This window comes from Onychostoma macrolepis, chromosome 09, assembly GCF_012432095.1.
Source record: "Onychostoma macrolepis isolate SWU-2019 chromosome 09, ASM1243209v1, whole genome shotgun sequence".
NCBI classification, from domain to species: domain Eukaryota; kingdom Metazoa; phylum Chordata; class Actinopteri; order Cypriniformes; family Cyprinidae; genus Onychostoma; species Onychostoma macrolepis.
In genome coordinates, this window is record NC_081163.1 from 2749513 (window position 1) to 2770683 (window position 21171).

Sequence of the window (21171 nt, forward strand, 5' to 3'; positions counted from 1 at the left end):
AAAAGATAACTTTCACTCAGAAATTGCAGGTAAATTTCACAATTAATTACAAAGAAACTGCCAAAACAACACATTGTGTATTTAAGCTGTCTATGGCCAGCAAAGCTTAATGACTATATTAGGACAATGTGCTTAATCATGTAAGCAATGTATTAAATCATGCTAGTGATGTGATAAATCATACTAGCAACATGCTAATTCATGTTAACAACATGTTAAAACGCTGGCAATATGTTAAGTCATACTAGCAATATGATAAATCATGTTAGCAACATGTTAACTCATGCTAGCAATGTGTTAAATCATGCTAACAACGTCGAAACTTGTTAACAATTTGCTAATTCATGTTAGCAACATGCAAAAACGTGCTAGCAATGTGTTAAATCATACTACCATCATGTAAATTTGTTAAATCAAGCTAGCAACATGCTAATTCATGCTAGCAACATGTTAAATCATGTTAGCAATGTGCTAATTATGATAACAACATGTAAAAACATGCTAGCAAAGTCTTAATTCATGTTTGCAACTTGTTAAAACATACTAACAATGTGTTGAATCATGTTAGAAACATGTTAATTAATGCTAACAATGTCAACAACATATTAAAACATGAGCTACATGTTAAATAATGCAAGCAACATGTTATACTTGCAATGTATTAAAATATGGTAGCAAAGTGTTAAAATATGGTAGCAATAGGCTACGCCAATTCATGTTAACAATGTGTTAAAACATGTTAGCAACATGCTAAATCATGATAGAAATTTGTGCTACATGTTGTTAAATCAAGTTAGCAACTTAAGCATTTTAGCAATGTGTTAGAACATTTTATTGACTTCAAGTAAAATCTTCAAACTTAAAGCTTTAAGTTCTTGAAAACTTTCAAACTAGGCTTTGTCAAGCCAACATCAACGTTTGTTTACAAAGTTTACTCATCTAAATCTACAATAGTCAACATTTGAAGTGGATCAAAACCTTTCATTAAAGTTGTCCTAAAACCAAAATGCATTATTGTCTTATGACAACTTTGATTAACTTTTTTTTTTTTTATTCACTTCAAATGTTGACTAGGCTACTGTAGCCTATATTATCTATCTATGGTTGCTTGCAACTTAAATGGTAAAAGAATAAGGTAAGAACAGGTTATTACAATTATTATTATTGATAAATGTAACTATTTGATGGTTTGAGAGCAGTAAGGCAGATTTGGGTGATTTGCATCATTTCGGGGGTTTCCACTGCACATCATGTCCAAAGATCGCTGTACTCAGCACTGAAGAGAAAACAGGAAGTTATTGCTCTGCTTGTGGTTTATAGGCTACTGTAAATTGGTGGATTTTTCATCTTGCTTCATTTCCACATAAGTTCATAAGCGTGAGCTCTGAACGTCATCATATGGCTGTGGTCAGCCACCTGAACTCAAACAATGAATGCAAATGACACACACATCTAATAGAAAGTGTTTTCTAGAATGTCTAAGTATCTAATCGGTCTGATCTCATGAAAATAGGTATAAATATTGAGCCAAAAAAAAAAAAAAAATGGTATTGATACGTAAAAATGGACTTTGGCGTTTATATGCTACGCACGTTTGTGGCGTGCATATAATACGTAGTTTCCGCGTGCATGTGATATATATGATCACACCGCAACCCTAATCCTACCCATCGCGTTGCATAGACACGCATTTTTGCATATCAATACCACGAGTTTTCGTTTTTATTTGGCGTACTATTTATTCGCACTTTCATGAGATCGGGTTGAAAATAACTAGACTTGATGGTGCGATTTTGACCCGTTTTCATTCAGCACGTGTAAATTATGCGCTAAATGCATCACTTAGTAAAATAACAACACACTCTCCTCACTAAAGCACGTGATTTGAGTCATTCGTGTCAGTGGAGCTAATATTTTGTGATAAATTATGCTGAAGTTAAGGTTATGGGTTTGTTCTGACCACTAATCTTGTAATTATGATTATGCCTGCATTGTTATTTAAATGTAATTATTATTTTTTTATTTTTAAATATTTACATTTTGATTTTAAAAAGTTTCTGCTTATTTTTATTTATCAATATTTTTTATTATTTACACATTATTTATTTATTTAATACATTTGTGTTTGTATTAATTAAAAATATGGTAACACTTTACAATAAGGTTCATTAGTTAACTACATTAGTTAACATGAACTAATAATGAACTGCACTTATACAGCGTTTATTAATCTTTGTTAATGTTAATTTCAACATTTAATAATACATTATTAAAATCTTGTTAACATTAGTTAATGCACTGTGAGCTAACATGAACTATCAATGAACATCTGTATTTTTATTAACTAACGTTAGCGAAGATTAGTAAATACAGAAACAAATGTATTGCTCATGGTTAGTTCATGTTAGTTAATACATTAACTAATGTTTAACTAATGAACCTTATTGTAAAGTGTTATCAAAAATATATATATATATATATTTATACATATTTATGTTTTTTCATTAAATACATTTTTTATTTGTATTTATTTATTTTTTAAGGGATTATTGAATTTGAAGCCCGTATTGCAGCCCTGAATGCAATGTCATCATGGATAAAAGCACCTGCCACATGCACAGATATTAATGTAATGAAAAGTATTTATTGATCTTGCTCCAAAAGGCTCAAAATGTAAACCTTTTTAACACTGTATGAACTTTAAACCAGTTAAAACTAGTTTGATCCCTTTAATCTCTTCTTATGATATCCTGTTTCGTAAGGTAGAAGGTCAAGAATGAGAGATAAAGTGGAGATTATCTGATAGAAGAGTTGAGTAAATTGCGATACATCCTCTTTTATTTGCTCAACACTGGTTGAAAATAACTGAAATAACTTCAGTCGTCAGCTTCACTTTAACTCATCCGGAGGCTGTTACATATGCAGGCATAAAGGTACCTCACTTTCTTTTCTATTACAGTCACTAATATGGTGCTGAATTATGGTAAAATAGTTGTAAATTGAAGTTTTACCCTTTAAACTTTGAGATTAATTGCTTTACAGGGATGATGAGGAAGATGATGATGATGTTACAAATAATTTTGCTCCTGACTAACTCTGTTCTGGTCTCTTCATATGGATTAAACTCCACAGGTATCTTCATATGAGCATATTTGTTATAAAAATGTTAAGATTGATTAATTTCATTTGTTTAAAAAAAATAGATATTTGTGTTGTTGACAAATTGACAGATTTTAGGTTAAAACAGATGCTTATATGTTGTTGGTCGGCAAAGAAAAATTATTTTCTCAAAAAATAAACTGGTTGACCTCTTTATTTATTTATTTATTTATTTATTTGCACTTTTTTTAATAGATATTAGGGCTGTTGACAACTGGACAGATTTTTCAGTAAAATTCAGAGATACTTTTCAACAAAGAAAAATATTTTTGTCCAAAAATAAAGTGATTTATTTTTATTTATTTATTTTTTTTAAGGATTATTGAACTAAATCTTAATATGCATAATTTAGCTCTTGACTGAATCTGATCTGATGTCTTCATACGAACTAAACTCATCAGCTAACTTCATATTAGCATATTTGTTACAAAAAAAAAGTATATTTGGGTTCTTGATGAACAGACGGTTAATTAAATTTTCGGTTAAGAGTAGATGCTGAGATACTTTTTAGTCTGGATTTTTTTTTTTTACATTTATTTGAAGGGTTTACTGAACTGAACATTCATAAGCATTCAGATAATTTTGCTCCTGACTGAATCTGTTGGTCCCTTCATATGCATTAAACTCTGCTGGAAATTTCATATTAGCATATTTGGTTGCAATTTGGTCCATAACCACTTGCAAGTCATTCATCAACACAGCAGCTGGACTGAAACCCATGTGTCTCTTTTTTTCTCAGTTCAGTGTGAAAGAGGCGATGCGAGCGAGACACAGGAAGTGAGAGCTGGAGAATCTGTATTTCTGCCCTGTCCGAATTTACAGTGCTTTGAAGAGACAGTAAACACCACGTATGTTTGGTTCAGAAACCTCAGCACAATAAAGCAGGTCGAGCGGATCGGGACGGAGGAGAGCGAGCGCATCCATTACCATCAGTCTGTCCTATACATCCTCTGGTTAAACCTGAACGACACGGGACGATACATCACACGCTGGTGATCACACACATCCATTCAGCTCTCAATGCACATCCATGTTGTTCCAAACCTATCTCATTTGTTAAATGCAGAAGGTATTATTTAGAAAATACAACTCTCCATACATTAAAAATGCAAATAAGCAGCATGAAGTATAATGCATATGACTTAAGCACTATATTGAAGTCTTCTGAAGTCATATAATAGCCGGTAAGAACAAACCTAAATTTAAAGTTCATACATTTGGATCAACATAAGGATGAGTAAATGATGACAGGATTTTAATTATTTGGTGTACTGTCCCTTTAAATTAATACCAACAATTAGAAAACTAGAAAAGTAGAAAAAAAATATCAAAAAGAATTTATACATTAAAATGAGTTTTTACTTCATTCATGTGCAATAGCATTCAAAAATTTGGGGTTGGTAAATTTTATGTTTTTGAAAAAGGTTTCTTCTGCTTACCAAGTGTGCGTTTATTTGATCAAAAATTGAGAAAAGAATATTTCAAATCAAAGTAACTGTTTTTTATGGGAATATATTGTAAAATGTAATTTATTCCTGTAATCACAGCTTAATTTTCAGCATCATTGCTCCAGTCTTTAGTGTCACATGATCCTTCAGAAATAATTATAATTATCTGATTTGCTGCTCAAGAAACATTTCTGATTATTATCAATGTTGAAAACAGTTGTGCTGCTACATTTGGTAACACTTTATTTCGATAGTCCACTTTAGACATTCTACTAACAGTAAGTAACTTTGCGACTACATGTCAACTAGCAGTCATTAGAGTATTAGTAGACTGCCTGCACTTTATTTTGATGCATCACAACATACAACATACTGACTATGAGAAACTTTGCAAGTATATGTCGACTTATTCTACTAACCCTAAACCTACCCTACTGAGAGTTAGTAGACATGTAGTTGCATATTAATGAGAATTAGTTGACATGTAGTTACAAAGTTACTTATAGTTAGTAGAATGTCTAAAGTGGACTATCGAAATAAAGTGTAACCCTACATTTAAGGATTTATTTGAAATATAAATATTTTGTAACATTAGAAAAGGCTTTACTGTCACTTCTGAATAATTTAATGCATCCTTGCTGAATTAAACAAAAAAAAATCATACTGACCCCAAACTTTTGAGGAGTATAGTGATTTACTGCGGTAATCAACATGATCCCACATGTGCTTTCAGTGGAGCCTGATATGAATGTGTGTGTTGTCCTGTAGGTGGTATGAAAAGGGCCAATGTGCTGAATTCGAAACAGACGTTGTGGTTTATGAGGAGTTCAGCACGAATCTCTTGTACGATACATTGCCAGAGCAGGTGGTGTCAAGAATCAATTGTCCCGTGTGTGAAGATGAGCAAGGCTCGATCATCTGGTATAAGGTCTGTTTGGGTGGATGTTTGCAGTGTGTGAGTCACAAAAGAGAGTGAGAGACGCTGATCACTCATCATTCAGTGATCAGTGATGTTCACAAGAAGAATATCCTGTTTACTTGGAAACATGAAGTAGAATTTTACATTGACTAAAGCAAACGGGCAATGTATCAAATATAGATGTGTATGTATGTATATACTGTATAATATGTGTGTGTGTGTATTTCCTAATGTGTATGGAAGCTGTGCCACGGGATAAAAAATACAAAAGGTAATTGCAATTTTTATCTCATAATTCAGTTTTTTTCTTCACACGATTTTGAGTTTATGTCTTGTAATACTGAGTAAAAAAATCATAATTGCTAGAAACACAAACTCAAAATAGCAAAAAAATAAAATAAAAATCTGAATTGTATATAAACGCAATTATAATAAAAATGTTGCATATACCCTTATTTATTTTTTACTCATGTGGGAAAAAACTGAATTGTGAGATATAAACTTGCAAATTGCAAGAAAAAAAATCAGAATTAAAAATTCAAAAATACCTATTTTGTTTTTTTATTCAATGGCAAAAAAAAAAAAAACAGAATTGAATTGAGATACTATTGTGAGAGAAAAATAACTCTTTTATCAGGTATTTTATTCCATGGTGGGGAAACAAGCTTCCATACTACTGTAGTCCACTAATAATGCTGATAAGATTTTATACATGAAAATCAGTCATAATTTCGCCATTTTTATTATTTAGCCAATTTAGCCATTTTCTACCCTGTTTTTGATCTGTTTAAAGGGGCGTGTCTCCTTTAAGACGTTAATACAAACGCCTACTGCTATGATTGTCTAACATCTTTGCATATGACATAAGCATTATTCATGCGGAACTATTGAAACGCGATTGTTTACAGCAGGGGCGCAGATAGGATTTTTTAACTGGGGGGGGACCAAGCTGTCAGCAAATTATTTAAACTCAATTCGTTATTTTGCGTAATTTGGGCTTTAACTAGTGCTCAAGTAGTTGCTTTGCGTAATTTGGGCTAATGATTTGCACTAAAAAGCCATTGGGGGATTCTTATTTGAAATCATGGATAAACAACAATGAACAAAGGTAAATAAAGGCCTACCTGATCACCACTAGCAATTCATGATCAGACTGTTATTTGACTAGTATGCCAATCACCCACCAAAACTTCATGTCTTCAGCAAAGTATGTTTTATTTAAACATTTGCTTATCTCAGCATACAAAGTCTATCATTATGAACAAAAAATGAAATGTTTTTCATAGTCCATAATTTAAGAATCTATATCCTCCGATTTCCTGCTATAAGAGGATGTCAAAAGTTTATGTAGGCCTTTATTTGTTGTTTGCATAAACCTTCCACCACACAAATTTACTTATAATTATTTTTATAGTGGCTTTCACGACAGTGAACATACCTCAGTCAATTTATACAGTACAATGGGTTAAATGATAAGATAAAACATTATTTCCTGACGATAAATAGTTTTTGCTGTGTTTGCTAAGTGCAAAAGCATTCTTGCCATTTTGTCAGACTAGTTATTCCCTTAACAAATCTAATCTGCCACATCTGGGAAAGTCAACAGGCATAGGATACTTACATTGATTGTTTTTTGAAAAAACGAGGTGATTGTTTTTTGTCTCTTCATTGCCTTTATGTGGCACTTGCAGTCGATTTTTTTCAGTTCAGAAAATCACCGACTCAGCTCAGTCATAAATTGTATATGATCACTATGGTTACCGCTCATACAGGCACGAGGTCCCGCCTTTATCGCCTCTGATTGGCTAGAAGGGCTCTCTCCGATTGGCTACACTAACTCGACCCCTAAACCTACCCAATAGGAGGAGACCCTTCTAGCCAATCAGAGGCGAAAAAGGCGGGACCTTCCCATACCATCCTGGGAAAAAAAGATTCGCGCCCCGGCGGCGTCACTCAGAGAGAGTGCAAACACTGGTTAATCCTCTGTTTTACCGATTTTTGTCGCCTTTCGTAGCGATAGTGAGGGCGGGGGACGGATCGGGTCACTATGAATTTGGGGGGGTCATGTCCCCCCCGTCCCTAGTGCCATCTGCGCGCCTGGTTTACAGCTGCTGCAATTAACTAATCGTGTAAAGTGTGTGGATTACACTGTGATGTTTACATCTGCTCCATCAAACGTTGCTTTGTGTTTTGGCAGGATTTCTCTCTTATTCCAAACCAAGAGCCTGGGAAGGTTTTACGAATTCAGAACTCTTCAAAAGAAAGCGAAGGCATTTACACCTGCGTGTGCACATGGGAGCATCACGGGATAAAGCACAACTCCTCTTCATCCCGCAGAGTGACCATCAGTCCGCAGACCATCAGCAGTCCTCCGAAGTTTCTGCTGCCCATCAATAACTCTATTGTGATCGCTGATGTGGGTGAGGAAACGCATTCAGATCAATTACCATTATAGCGCTGCTTTATCTTCTTCTCTGCTATGTTAAAATTCTGTATACAACTGTTTTTCACCTTAATTGGATGCTGTACAATTTACCAAAAATAACACTAATAAAAAATTAACAGTGAACATGATTTTTATTTGTTTTTATGTTCTGCACAAATGTGAATATTATAAACAGTACTTTGAATATTTCTTAAATGTATGTTTATTTTTTATTTTTATGTGTGCTTTCCTGAAGCTCAAACAGTAATGCATGGTGCTCGCAACAAAAGATCATGGGTTCATTTCCCAGCAAAATTCACATGCATGAATCTATAAAAATTTTTTAAAAGAATAAAAAAATTCAAAGTTAATTTTGAATAATTTGTGTTTAATTTTTATTCATAATTTGTATTTAATTTGTATTAATACAGTTCACAAAAAAATGACACCATTAAAAACTTAATAAATCAGTTAAAAATAGTAAGCCTTTAACATTAATACTTCTCACACATTTATAAGAAATAAGCATGAGAACATATGATTTTGAAAACTATTTAACTGTTTTTAAAACAATTGTTTGTTTGTTTTTTTTCTTTTCACAAAATGGGAATGTTATAAATAGAATAGAAATCCTATTGAATATTTTTTTAAATGTAAAAAAAAAAAATACATATTTACATACAAAAATTTGTGTACTTTCCTGAAGCCCACTGGGTAATACTTGGCACAACACAACACCAAGATCAGCCAAATCCACATGTGTGGAGAAAAAAAAAAAAAAAGTAGGAATGAGAATGTGATTTTTAAAACTTAAAAAACAATTTTTTAACTTTTTTAAATTGTTTTTTTATTTTAACTTTTTTTTTTTTTTTTTTTGTGTACTTTCCTGAGGCTCAGACAACATGGCGCTCGCAACACCAAGACTATTAGTAAAATTAGCATGCATTATTTAATAAAAATTTACACCACCGAAGCAGCGTACATTTCTTCAAATAAAAGCATCTGCCAAATGCATAAATAAAAATGTAAATACCCTCGTGCCCACAACACTTCAAAGTGTCAAAACTTTGCAAGCATGTTCACGAGAAATAGACACACAATTTCAAGAAAAGCATCCTAGGTTAACCAGTATTTTTGTTGCAGGTCAATGTTGGTGCTGTTTTTTATGCACTAAAATTACAGCATGTTTTCATAGTACAGTGAACTTTGGAAAGATTTAATGTCTGAAATCCTTGATTACTCTTGTTTCTCAGGTTCAGAAGTGATCCTCAATTGTTCGGTCTTCTATGGACTGACTGTATGTGATCAGTGCTCTATTTACTGGGAGAAGAATGGGTTAATGCTGGACGGGTTGAATGGATACAAGCTGAAATACAGGTGGAAATCTCCTTCTACAAACTACAACTATATAATTAAACTGTAGCTGAGCTACATTTTCAGAAAAGTAGGGCACAAAATAATTTTTTACACTAAACACAGCTGATCTTCTGCTTTAGTAGTATCTCTAATATGAATAGAAACGCTGTGATGAAGATCTAGCTGTTTTTCTCCAGAGAGACAGATGGCACCATTCAGTCGGTTTTGACCATCACTAAAGTTTCTGAGTCGGACCTCCATTCAGAGTTTCACTGCAAGGCTACAGACTCAATTAAAGTGATTTTTGTGTCAGTCACTTTGAACAGTCGAGGTGAGATCTTTTGATCTTATCTATGAATATAGTTCAGTTGGATTACAAATGCATTGTTTTACTCAAAATATGTGCTATGTATTTTTAAGCATATTAAATGCTCTATATTGTGAGTAATGTATCTTGCATAGTAAGCTAAGTTAATAGTTGAATAAAATACTGCTAAGTGCTTCAATTTCCATTTTAATATTAATATTTTATTAACATTGTATGGTTTAGTACATCTTATCATTATAATATTTTAAGATTATATTATTTAATGCAAAACATTAATATTCTTTAGATTGAATATATCAATCTCAAGATGAAATAAATGTTTTTCTCCAATGAATGTTGGCCACAATTATTGGCACCCCTAGAAATTCTTATGAGTAAAATATCTCTGAAGTATATTCCCATTCATATTTTAAAAAATTTAGCACACCAGGGTTGACTAGGAGCATGAAACTGTCCAGCCATGGCTTCCTGTTCCACAGGATTATAAATATGAGGAACACAAAGGCCAAATTCCCTTAATCATCCATCACAAGGAGTAAAACCTAAGAATATACAGGTGTATCTCAATAAATTATAATGTCGTGGAAAAGTTCATTTATTTCAGTAATTCAACTCAAATTGTGAAACTTGTGTATTAAATAAATTCAATGCACACAGACTAAAGTAGTTTAAGTCTTTGGTTCTTTTATTTGTGATGATTTTGGCTCACATTTAACAAAAACCCACCAATTCACGATCTCAACAAATTAGAATATGGTGACATGCCAATCAGCTAATTAACTCAATACACCTGCAAAGGTTTCCTGAGCCTTCAAAATGGTCTCTCAGTTTGGTTCACTAGGCTACACAATCATGGGGACGACTGCTGATCTGACAGTTGTCCAGAAGACAATCATTGACACCCTTCACAAGGAGGGTAAGCCACAAACATTCATTGCCAAAGAAGCTGGCTGTTCACGGAGTGCTGTATCCAAGCATGTTAACAGAAAGTTGAGTGGAAGGAAAAAGTGTGGAAGAAAAAGATGCACAACCAACCGAGAGAACCGCAGCCTTATGAGGATTGTCAAGCAAAATGGATTCAAGAATTTGGGTGAACTTCACAAGGAATGGACTGAGGCTGGGGTCAAGGCATCAAGAGCCACCACACACAGACGTGTCGAGGAATTTGGCTACAGTTGTCGTATTCCTCTTGTTAAGCCACTCCTGAACCACAGACAACGTCAGAGGCGTCTTACCTGGGATAAGGAGAAGAAGAACTGGACTGTTGCCCAGTGGTCCAAAGTCCTCTTTTCAGATGAGAGCAAGTTTTATATTTCATTTGGAAACCAAGGTCGTAGAGTCTGGAGGAAGGGTGGAGAAGCTCATAGCCCAAGTTGCTTGAAGTCCAGTGTTAAGTTTCCACAGTCTGTGATGATTTGGGGTGCAATGTCATCTGCTGGTGTTGGTCCATTGTGTTTTTTGAAAACCAAAGTCACTGCACCCGTTTACCAAGAAATTTTGGAGCACTTCATGCTTCCTTCTGCTGACCAGCTTTTTGAAGATGCTGATTTCATTTTCCAGCAGGTTTTGGCACCTGCCCACACTGCCAAAAGCACCAAAAGTTGGTTAAATGACCATGGTGTTGGTGTGCTTGACTGGCCAGCAAACTCACCAGACCTGAACCCCATAGAGAATCTATGGGGTATTGTCAAGAGGAAGATGAGAGACACCAGACCCAACAATGCAGAAGACCTGAAGGCTGCTATCAAAGAAACCTGGGCGTCCATACCACCTCAGCAGTGCCACAAACTGATCACCTCCATGCCACGCCGAATTGAGGCAGTAATTAAAGCAAAAGGAGCCCCTACCCTATTGAGTACATATACAGTAAAATCTGCCTGGAAGAGGACGTGTGTCTATATCGTCCTAATACAAGGTGAGGAGGAGAGTTTGAGCGGCCAAAGACTCTCCAAGGACCACAGCTGGAGAATTGTAGAGATTAGTTGAGTCTTGGGGTCAGAAACCTAAAAAATATATATATATATCCAACATCCCCTACATAAGCACATGTTCTCCTCACTCATCCAAAAACAAACTCCAGCATATTCAGTTATCAGACACGACTGGAACTTCAAATGACACTGGCTTCTATGGTCAGATGAAACTGAAAAAAATAGCTTTTTGGCAATAAACCCACCAGATGAGTTTAGTACAAACAGGGATAAAAAAAAAGTACCCCATGTCCACGGTTAAAAATACTGCTGGATCTTTAATGTTGTGGGCCTGTTTTTCTGCCAGAGGTCCTGATCATCTTGTTCAGATGCATGGCATCATGGATTCTATCAAATGCCTCTGTTAGAAATCTTATAATGGGCCGTGTTTGGATCTTCCATCAGGACAACAATCCAAAACAAACATCAAAATCAACACATAAATGGGTCACTGAGCACAAAATTAATCTTTTACCATGGCTGTCCCTGTCCTCTGACCTGACCCCTAGAGAAAATGAGTGGGGTGAACTGAAGAGAAGTAGTACTAACAAGGATCTGGAGAGATTCTGTATGAAGAAAGTGGTCTCTGATTTCTTGTCAGGTGTTCTCCAAACTCTTCAGGCATTATAGGAAAAAACTAAGAGCTGTTACCCTGGGAAAAGGACATTGCAATAATTGGGTGCCAATAATTGTGGCCAACATGAACTAGAGAAAGCATTTATTTCACAATGAGACCCCCCACACACAAACACACACTTTCAATAGTTTCACTTCAATGATAGGTTGGAATTTTGTGAATCTTTTGAATGAAAGATAAAAAGGATAAACAATGCAGATTTATTTTCACAGCCACCTTTGTTCATATTTACCAAGGGTGCCAAGTGGAGGGCACTGTATTAGTGGAGGGCACTGTATGTATGTATATATATATATATATATATATATATATATATTTCAAAATATAAACATTTATTCAGAATAAGCCATAAGATGCAAGAAGTCAAAGCTTTATTTTCTTGTGCTGTTTTACTCTCTGATTGTATTTCTTTGTTTTATTTTAGCATCAGTGCTCCCTGTTATTCTGGCATGCATTTGCACGTTTCTTGTTTTCCTGCTGGTCGGTGGAATGCTGAAGTGGTTTTCATTGGATCTAGTGCTGTTCTTAAGAGAAATTTTCATCAAGCTCTACAGTAAAGAGGGTAAAGAATAATAATTTATAAATATTTTAATGCATTTTAATAAATAATATATAAAATATAAATAAATAATTATATACATTAGTGTTACTTATTTTTATATAGTTTATTATATTGTAATATTGTTTGTATATATATAATCAGTTTTTCCTTAAAACAATTTCAAATATTTACCAGTGAGATAAGAAAAATAATGTTTTTTTTTTTCTTCTTTGAATTAAGTTTATTTTTATGACCTTATTGGCAGATATTGTTATTCATGTTTTAAGCATAAACTCATTCATTTTGATAAAATTTCTCCCCAAATTATGTCATTTTGCTTTTCAAGTAAATGTACCTTGATTTTAAGAATTTATAGATATTTGTACTGGAAAACAAGTCAAACATAGTAAGAAAATCTTTTTTTTTTTTGTAGTGTGTGCATATATGTTTTACTTTATATACACTGTGTTTCTCATTTGGACAGATGGGAAACTGTATGACGCTTATGTGATTTACCAAAGAAACAACTTGGATGAGATGACCAGCAAAACTGTAAGTGACTTTGTCAGTGGATCACTGCCGAAAGTGCTGGAGAGCTACTATGGCTTTAAACTGTTTATTCACGGCAGAGATGACCTACCCGGGGAAGGTACGCTTCTATACATTTAAACATTGATTTTTAATATGTAGCGTGATTTTTCTCACTCTGTTCCTCACCATCGTCTCTTCCTGTATCTTCACCAGACTGCATGAACCTGATCGAGACTAAGATCCAGCTCAGCCGGAGACTTATCATCATTTTAACCCTAGGAGCAAGTGCAGAGATAAGCAGTAATTCTCCTGAAGCGTATGATCTGCAGGTAGGGCTCCATCAGGCTCTGGTCCAGGGAGAAACCGGTGTGATTCTCATCCAGCTGGGAAAGATGCAGGACTACACACACCTGTCTCTCGGACTGCAGCATCTGCTCCGTCAGAATTCTCCTCTGCTGTGGAGAGACGGCGAATCCTCACCAAACTCCAGGTTCTGGAAACGAGTGCGATATCAGATGCCCGCTGTGTCATCCTATCAGAGCAGTCGTGTGAAGAGTAGATCGATGACGGCATCGGGTCCGGGTTTACTCGTTTGATGCAAGAGATGCATCTCAGGTCCAGGGGCCAGATTCACGAGAAGCATTTGAAAGAAGTTAAAGTGCCCCTATTACGCCTTTTCGAATATTACCTTTCATGCAGTGTGTCATGTAGCTGTATGTGAACATAAACTATCTGCCCACATCCTCGCGCTCAACTTGCCCATCCACAAACACAGTAAAATGTGTAAGTGTTCTTTGACCTGCATGTAAACCTGTTTTAGGAGACTCATAAAACAATATTAGCAACCTTAAAAATGGCATAATAGGGGCACTTTAAGAAATTTCTTAAGATAAATTCATAAGAATGTTCTGAAGTGCGATTCTTGACCAATTCTTAAAGCAGGGTTCCCGCGGGTCTTAAAAAGTCGTAAATTTACTTTATCAATTTTAAGGTCATAAAAAGTCTCAAATTGTATAAGAAAGACTTAATTATGATTTCAAAAGGTCTTAAATTTGGGTACAGACCAGAAACTTCAAAAGGCTATAAATAAATATTCAGCGCCTCCTGCTGGCGGAGAATGAATCTGCATGTTCAATACGGCTGTTGCTGTGAGTAGGGTATTCCTGCAATACCAGAGGCTACAGTTTCAGAACTGGATTTCTAGGATCCTGTAGTTTTTTTTTTTTTTGTATGTTTGTATTATGTCAGGTCTGCCAGCCAGTTCTATCAAACCTTTACAATTAATCCAGAAGGAGGCAGCTATAATAAAATATTTACAAAAATGTGAGGGGTGTACTCACTTCTCTGAGATACTGTATATGTATATATATATATATATATACACTACGCTATGCAAGCAGCTATCATCAGGATGGAATGAGAGGTAAAGTTGAGTGTCATCAGCATAGCAGTATATGCTATGTATACTGCTATGTAGTATATACTGCTATGCTGATGACACTCAACTCTACATTTCTTGCTGGATCAAGGACCATCACCTTCAACTCAATTTCACCATCCAGTTAGGCACATAAACCATAACTCCTTCAAAAACAGCCAGAAACCTTGGAGTTATGATTGATGATCAGCTGACTTTCTCAGACCACATTGTTAAAACTGCCCGGTCCTGCGGATTTTCTTCATTCAACATCAAGAAGATCAGGCCCTTTCTCTCGGAACATGCTTCACAACTCCTTGTTCAAGCTCTTGTTCTGTCCAGGCTGGACTATTGCAATGCTCTCTTGGTAGGTCTTCCAGCCAGTTCTATCAAACCTTTACAATTAATCCAGAACGCGGCTGGAAGATTAATCTTTAATGAGCCGAAAAGAACGCACAATCACACCTCTGTTCATCAATTTGCACTTGCTACCAATAGCTGCTCGCATAAAATTCAAGGCATTAATGTTTGGCTACAAAAGCACCACTGGCTCTGCACCACTTTACCTAAATTCATTACTTCAGACTTATGTGCCTCTAGAAGCTTTATTGCTTTATTGTGCATCCCAAACAGACTTTTTCATTAACTGTTCCCTCCTGATGGAATGACCTGCCCAACTCAATCCCAGCAGCTGAGTCCTTTACCATCCAAAAAAGGTCTCTAACACTAGCTTGCTCTATTCTTTTTCTATTCTATCTGTTTTCTTTTTATTTATTATATAATTAAAAAAAAAAAATCCCTTGTTACGTGTACTGCGTTAGGCTAACTGAGACTTGTCATAGCTCTTGCATATCATTGCTCTTTTGTTGATTTTGATTGCTTCCATTGTACTCATTTGTAAGTCACTTTGGATAAAAGCATCTGCTAAATGACTAACTGTTAGTGGCTCATACCATTTTATAGCACTTGCTATTCAATTCTGTATATTATTATTTTTAACGAATTATGTAGTTGTTTAATTGTATAAACTTAATTATTGTCCTAACCAACTCCTAACCCTAAACATACCGTTGGTAACCCTCTTGAAATATTTAACCTAATTTATTTCAATATATTCTATAAAATTCTGGTATTAAATTCAGTTTTCTTGGAAAGAAGACTTGTGTCTGTGCGAGACTTCAGTTCATTAGCCGCAGCGCTTCACGTCTGATGTGTGACCCACTTAAAGTGCAGTAAACGGTAAAACAATTGCAGTACAAATTAGTGTGATTATTAGTACTTTAATAAAAGTTAAATAATTTAAATACACATACTAATTTACAACATTCAGCAGCACAATGAACTGTTTTGCACAGCTAAAAAGGCTAAATGGAGATTGCTGACTCCCCCTCAAACAGTTCACGCTAGCTCTTACATTAAAAATGAGATGGAAAGATAAAAAATTAATAGTTTCCATGGATCTAGTCTTTGCATCTGTTTATTTGATGTTTGAATCAGGTCTCCTCTATTGGAATAGATAGCACTGTCCCAAAAAACAGGGTCCTATGCAGTCCTAGAACTGCAGCCTCCAGTATTGCAGGAACATTGGGTTGTTTTTGTTCAGACCAATGCGAAAATCGACCCATGTTTTTACCCTGCAAACACGCAGAGCTGTAAATGTGAACTGGTGGATCGATAAGATAATTCATTATAAAAATATAAACAGTAAAATGTGTTTGTATGTTATTTAATTAATATAATCATTTATTGATAATAATTGTTTAAATTAATATAATAATTAATACTTTTGACTTATCTATTTTCTTAAAAAATGGTTTAAACACTGAAATGTGAAGTGTATCATTTTATGAAACTTTTTGCTTTTGTGAAATGCTTTTTACAGTCATTTTACAGTTTAATAGTTTACCATAGACATTACTCATATGGTATTAATTTTATTTGTGCAGGTTTTAAAAATGTCTTTAAAAGTCTTAAATCTGAGCTTAAAAATCCTGCATCAACCCTGTAAAGGTCATGAACTGAGAAATCAAAATTCCCTTGATCTTTTGACATAAAAGAGGTCACTGTGCTATAAAAACATCCTGTATGTTTGAGAATTCAAAACTTTGTCATTAGTCTAAAAACAGCTCATATTGAAGGCAGTCTGCCAAAAGGACAGCTTGTGGAATGTTCTACTCCAGTGGTTTTCAAACCTTGGGTCAAAAAAATGGGTCGCCAGGATGATTTAAGGAAAACGTATGTAACCAAGTTCAAGACTCAGGAAAGAAGCAACTAAATAACATAAACAACGAAACGAAAGTCGCCGGCAGCCGCCTCAGGTCAGAATCAAATGCGTATTTGTGTTTGCGCTCTGTTTTTGCAGCGTTGTACATTGTAGCAAATCAGAGACATATCTGTTGATTTCTATAACGCAATGGCCAATCAGAGGAGCTTTAGTGAGTCAGAATCCACTCACCGCTCAGAACACAAGTGTTCTTGTTCAACCCAGAGTTCTGAAAGCTCGCGACGCGAATCCTCTGATTATAATGAACAAAGTGTAGGTGATGTAAATAAGAGAATAATTGTGCTGTGTTGACAGATTGATTATAGCGGAATTAGAGATCGCGATAAACGGAAATGAGTGACAGCATTTTAAGGAAGCGCACTTTGCATGCTTTCTTTGCTGTATATAGCCTATTCTCCATTCAGAATTTGAATAAAAGTTTCGTTTTTCATGCTACTAAGAGGACCAATGTGTCGTACTTGCAACAAACGTTCGGAAGTGACATCCGCATATTCTCTCGAAATTGCAATGACATTGTGATAATCATAACTATGGACTGGACAAAATATGATATGTCGGAATTGCCATGAAGGCAAGCACACTCACTAATTCCAGAAGCACCGACAATGATTTGATTTTGGAACAGAGCATCCTTCCGGAGCTCTACGGTGGGACTCGACTACTGGAGACCGGTCTGTAGTGCAGTTGTCTTTCCTTCCTTCCTTCCTTCTTTCTCTTTCTTTCTATATATATATATATATATATATATATATATATATATATGGGTCGCGACAATTTAAAAAGAAAAAAAATAGGGTCGCTCTGAAAAAAGTTTGAAAACCACTGTTCTACTCTGTGATGTAATAGTGTGGATAAGCAGCGCCTCCACAGAACGAGATCAACGCCTGCTTCGACATCACAGCCTGTTTAGCCCCGCCCACCGATTCTACATTAGGCTCGCTTGAGATGAGCAAAATCTGGCAGAACGGATCACTGCAAGATGCATGCCTGTTAGAAGTGTTTCTGAGGGCAGTCCGCCTTGCTCTGATGTCATGCCGATATATGGCAAAAATCTCTTGCGACAGCAAGTCAGCCATGCAGTTGAGCGCAGGTCCTTAAAAAGTCTTAAAGTGTCTTAAATTCAGATTCGTTGGGTCTTACATTTTTGGTCACATTACCGATAAAACATATTTAGTCTGTAGTTAATGCGTCATCAGACAGAATGATTCTTCTGATTTTATTATATTCAGAGTAAACAGCGATTGATTATGGATAGTGTATTTCTTGTATCAAGGTCGAGCTGTTGAGGCTCTTTGTCGCTGCCTGTCTCTTTACGAGACTTCAAAACAACAGCACACATAAAGAAACTCAGAAGAAACACGCTGAGGTAAAAATTCAAAATCCTTAGTTTATTCATAACATGATATAGCCTAGTTAAGTAGCATACCATGACAAGGGAGCTATTTTTGTGATTGCAAATGATTTTAGTTCAATAAACAAGTAGGCTAGTTAAGTAGTCAAAGTTACTAATGCCTGGCTCACACTACAGGATTTTTTGCCCGATTTAGCCCCGATTTCCCCCTCCCGAGAATCGGAGGGAAAATCTTGTCGAGTACCTCGATCGGTCCCGATGTTCGGCGCGGATTATCTGGTAATGTGAGGCGTTCACCGATAGAACTTTGCACCTCCTGATCTTCTAGCACACAAATCGGGGCCGACCCGATCATATCAAACATGTTTGATATTTAGGATTCAAATCGGGGTGATGACGGCTATATGATTACGTCAGCACTTATAACAGCCAATGCAAGACCACAAAACAGCTGCTGTACAGCTCCGTTGAATAGTGGAGACAGAGGAAACTGCTTCTTGAAGTTTTGTAGTAACACGATTGTCTGTATAATATGTCGAACAGGTATCACAACTGATAAGGAAAAAGAGAAGCGCTGGGGTGAAATCGCCTCAGTTTTGACATACCTGGTGAGTGAAAGCTGCTAGTAAGCTAGCTATTATGTAAACATTGCTGACCAGCTGCTGCATGAGATCACGTGAGGCGCTCCCTCTGGCATGATAACCTTAATAATATCTTGTAGTGTGTGATGCGCCACGAATTTCAAATTTTGTAGTGTGTGCATGTTTAAGATTTGAGGGAAGATAATCTGCAAAGATTCTCCTTATGTGTGTGCTGCAACCAGATTTCATAATCGGTTAGGATTTTAAAAATCCTGTAGTGTGAGCCAGGCATAAGTTACTTACATTTTAGACACAATTGTTACGACCGTCTAGGGGTCGGTCGCATCAGAAAGGGAAAGGAGAGTCTTATGCCAGAGAGAACAATGATTAACAAGCTTTTATTTTGAAAAAGTAAGGGTTTAGCATCAGGGGAAGACAAGGCCAAAATAACAAACAAAAATAACTTATTAAACCTCTATCTTCCCTAAATCGAAATGAAAGAAAAATAAAATACAATTACAACTTACCTAACTCCCTTTCCCAAAAACAATATAATAAAGACATTTATACAGAAATAAAATGGCGTCTATCCCCCTACGTCCCTTATCACAAATTCTTATAACCTATTTCAAAAGCTATCTATAAGTTATCAGTTAACCATTCACAATCAGAAGTAACAAATAACAACGGAGCAGAAACACACACAACTGCGCGGCACTACGATACAACGAGAAGTACTATGGCACAAGAGGCCTCGATCAGCATTTTAGGGGAATCCTTTATCCAAGTCAGGCAAGGATAAGAACCAATCGCCACCTCCATCCAATTAACTCCAAGAACCGCCTTCCTGAAAACAAATATAGACATACACAAAAAAAACACAAGAGGGCAGCAAAGAAACAACAGACAAATGACTGAAGGTCATAACACCCCCACACTAAAAAAATAAAACACCATGGTTTTACTGATTAACACGCGATAGGGCCAGCAATTACATTATCAATACCTTTTTTATGACAGATCACCAAATTGTAACTTTGACAGATTAGAGACCAACGCATAAGACGATGATTTGCATTTGCCATCCGCTGCAAAAACACAAGAGGGTTGTGGTCTGTATACACTGTAATAGATTGTGAGCTAGAGCCAACATAGACCTCAAAATGTTGCAAAGCGAGAATTAAAGCAAGAGCTTCTTTCTCTATGGTACTGTAGTTAACTTGGTGTTTGTGAAATTTCTTTGAAAAGAAGCTAATTGGGTGATTCAAACCATCAGCACCCATCTGAAGAAGAACGGCACCTACACCGGAACCGCTAGCATCAACCTCTAGTAAAAACGTTTTCTCAAAACAAGGTGCAGCAAGTACAGGGGCACTACAGAGTAAGGTTTTCAAAGCTTCATAGGCAGACTGACATTCTGAAGACCACTTAAATGAAACTGCTTTACTTAATAGTCTAGTGAGGGACTAGCAACAACTGAAAATTTTTACAAAAGCATCGGTAATAACCAATCATGCCAAGAAATCGACGAAGTTCCTTCTTGGTGATAGGAACAGGAAAATCAAGAATAGCTTGTACTTTCGAATTAAGAAGACGAACTTGACCATTTCCCACCTCTTTTCCTAAATATGTAACGGTGGCACAACCGAATTCACACTTTGATAAATTCAAAGTCAAATTGGCATTTCTCAAGCACTTAAAAACATCATCCAAGGTGTTAAGATGATCTTCCCACGTATCAGTATAACACACTACATCGTCCAAATAAGCCTCGCAATTAGACACATTAGACAGCACTATGGACATTAACCGTTGAAACGTTGCTCCAGCATTTCGAAGTCCAAAGGCCATAACACGATACTGCATGAATACATCGAGTGGCGAAAGCAGAGATTTCTGATGCTCGATCTGTAAGTGGCACCTGCCAATATCCTTTTAGTAGATCTAATTTAGTTACGAACTTAGCATTACCTACTCGATCGACACAATCTTCCATACGAGGAAGTGGAAAAGAATCAGCTTTTGTTAAAGCGTTAACCTTACGATAATCGGTACAGAATCTGGAGGACCCATCTGGTTTAGGGACGAGTAGACATGGGGAACACCATGGACTAACACTAGGAACGGCTAAATTGTGCTCTAACAAGAAGTTTCTTGCTTCATTAACTGTCTTTTTGCGTGGGTTTACACGATAAGCATTCTGCTTAACTGGGGCATGTGATCC

General features: G+C 35.8%; 2 protein-coding genes across 6 annotated transcripts in view; one reads left to right on the forward strand and one right to left on the reverse strand.

Moving 5' to 3' along the window:
- LOC131547005 (uncharacterized) overlaps window positions 1–21171 on the reverse strand; it is a 41722-nt gene that overhangs the window by 17017 nt on the left and 3534 nt on the right. For 2 of the 3 annotated variants that reach the window (XR_009272825.1, XR_009272824.1), the window contains exon 1: window positions 7148–7788. The exons of the other annotated variant lie outside the window; for it this stretch is intronic. The gene's annotated coding sequence lies outside the window, so the exon portion shown is untranslated. Of the gene's footprint in view, window positions 1–7147; window positions 7789–21171 lie in introns of those variants that run through there. 3 annotated transcript variants of the gene reach the window in all.
- il1rl1 (interleukin 1 receptor-like 1) lies at window positions 2711–19915 on the forward strand. Of its 3 annotated transcripts, XM_058787208.1 has the most exons (12): window positions 2715–2933; window positions 3043–3132; window positions 3899–3936; window positions 4023–4151; window positions 5376–5535; window positions 7724–7946; window positions 9205–9328; window positions 9505–9638; window positions 12455–12520; window positions 12667–12804; window positions 13268–13432; window positions 13528–19915. In XM_058787208.1, the coding sequence occupies exons 3-12, from the start codon at window positions 3917–3919 to the stop codon at window positions 13908–13910; spliced, it is 1542 nt and encodes a 513-aa protein (XP_058643191.1). In that variant the 5' UTR covers window positions 2715–2933; window positions 3043–3132; window positions 3899–3916; the 3' UTR covers window positions 13911–19915. The 3 variants fall into 3 exon arrangements, with proteins under 3 accessions (XP_058643189.1, XP_058643190.1, XP_058643191.1); XM_058787206.1 differs by having other exon boundaries at window positions 2711–2933; window positions 3899–4151; XM_058787207.1 differs by lacking the exon at window positions 12455–12520 and having other exon boundaries at window positions 2714–2933; window positions 3899–4151.

Bases quoted from the DNA above. Each gene is read 5' to 3' on its own strand.
- il1rl1 (XM_058787206.1), top strand. From the start codon at position 3,045: ATGATGAGGAAGATGATGATGATGTTACAAATAATTTTGCTCCTGACT. The intron at 12,805-13,267 runs GTAAAGAATAAT...TCATTTGGACAG, and splicing joins CAAGCTCTACAGTAAAGAGG to ATGGGAAACTGTATGACGCT. The intron at 13,433-13,527 runs GTACGCTTCTAT...TATCTTCACCAG, and splicing joins AGATGACCTACCCGGGGAAG to ACTGCATGAACCTGATCGAG.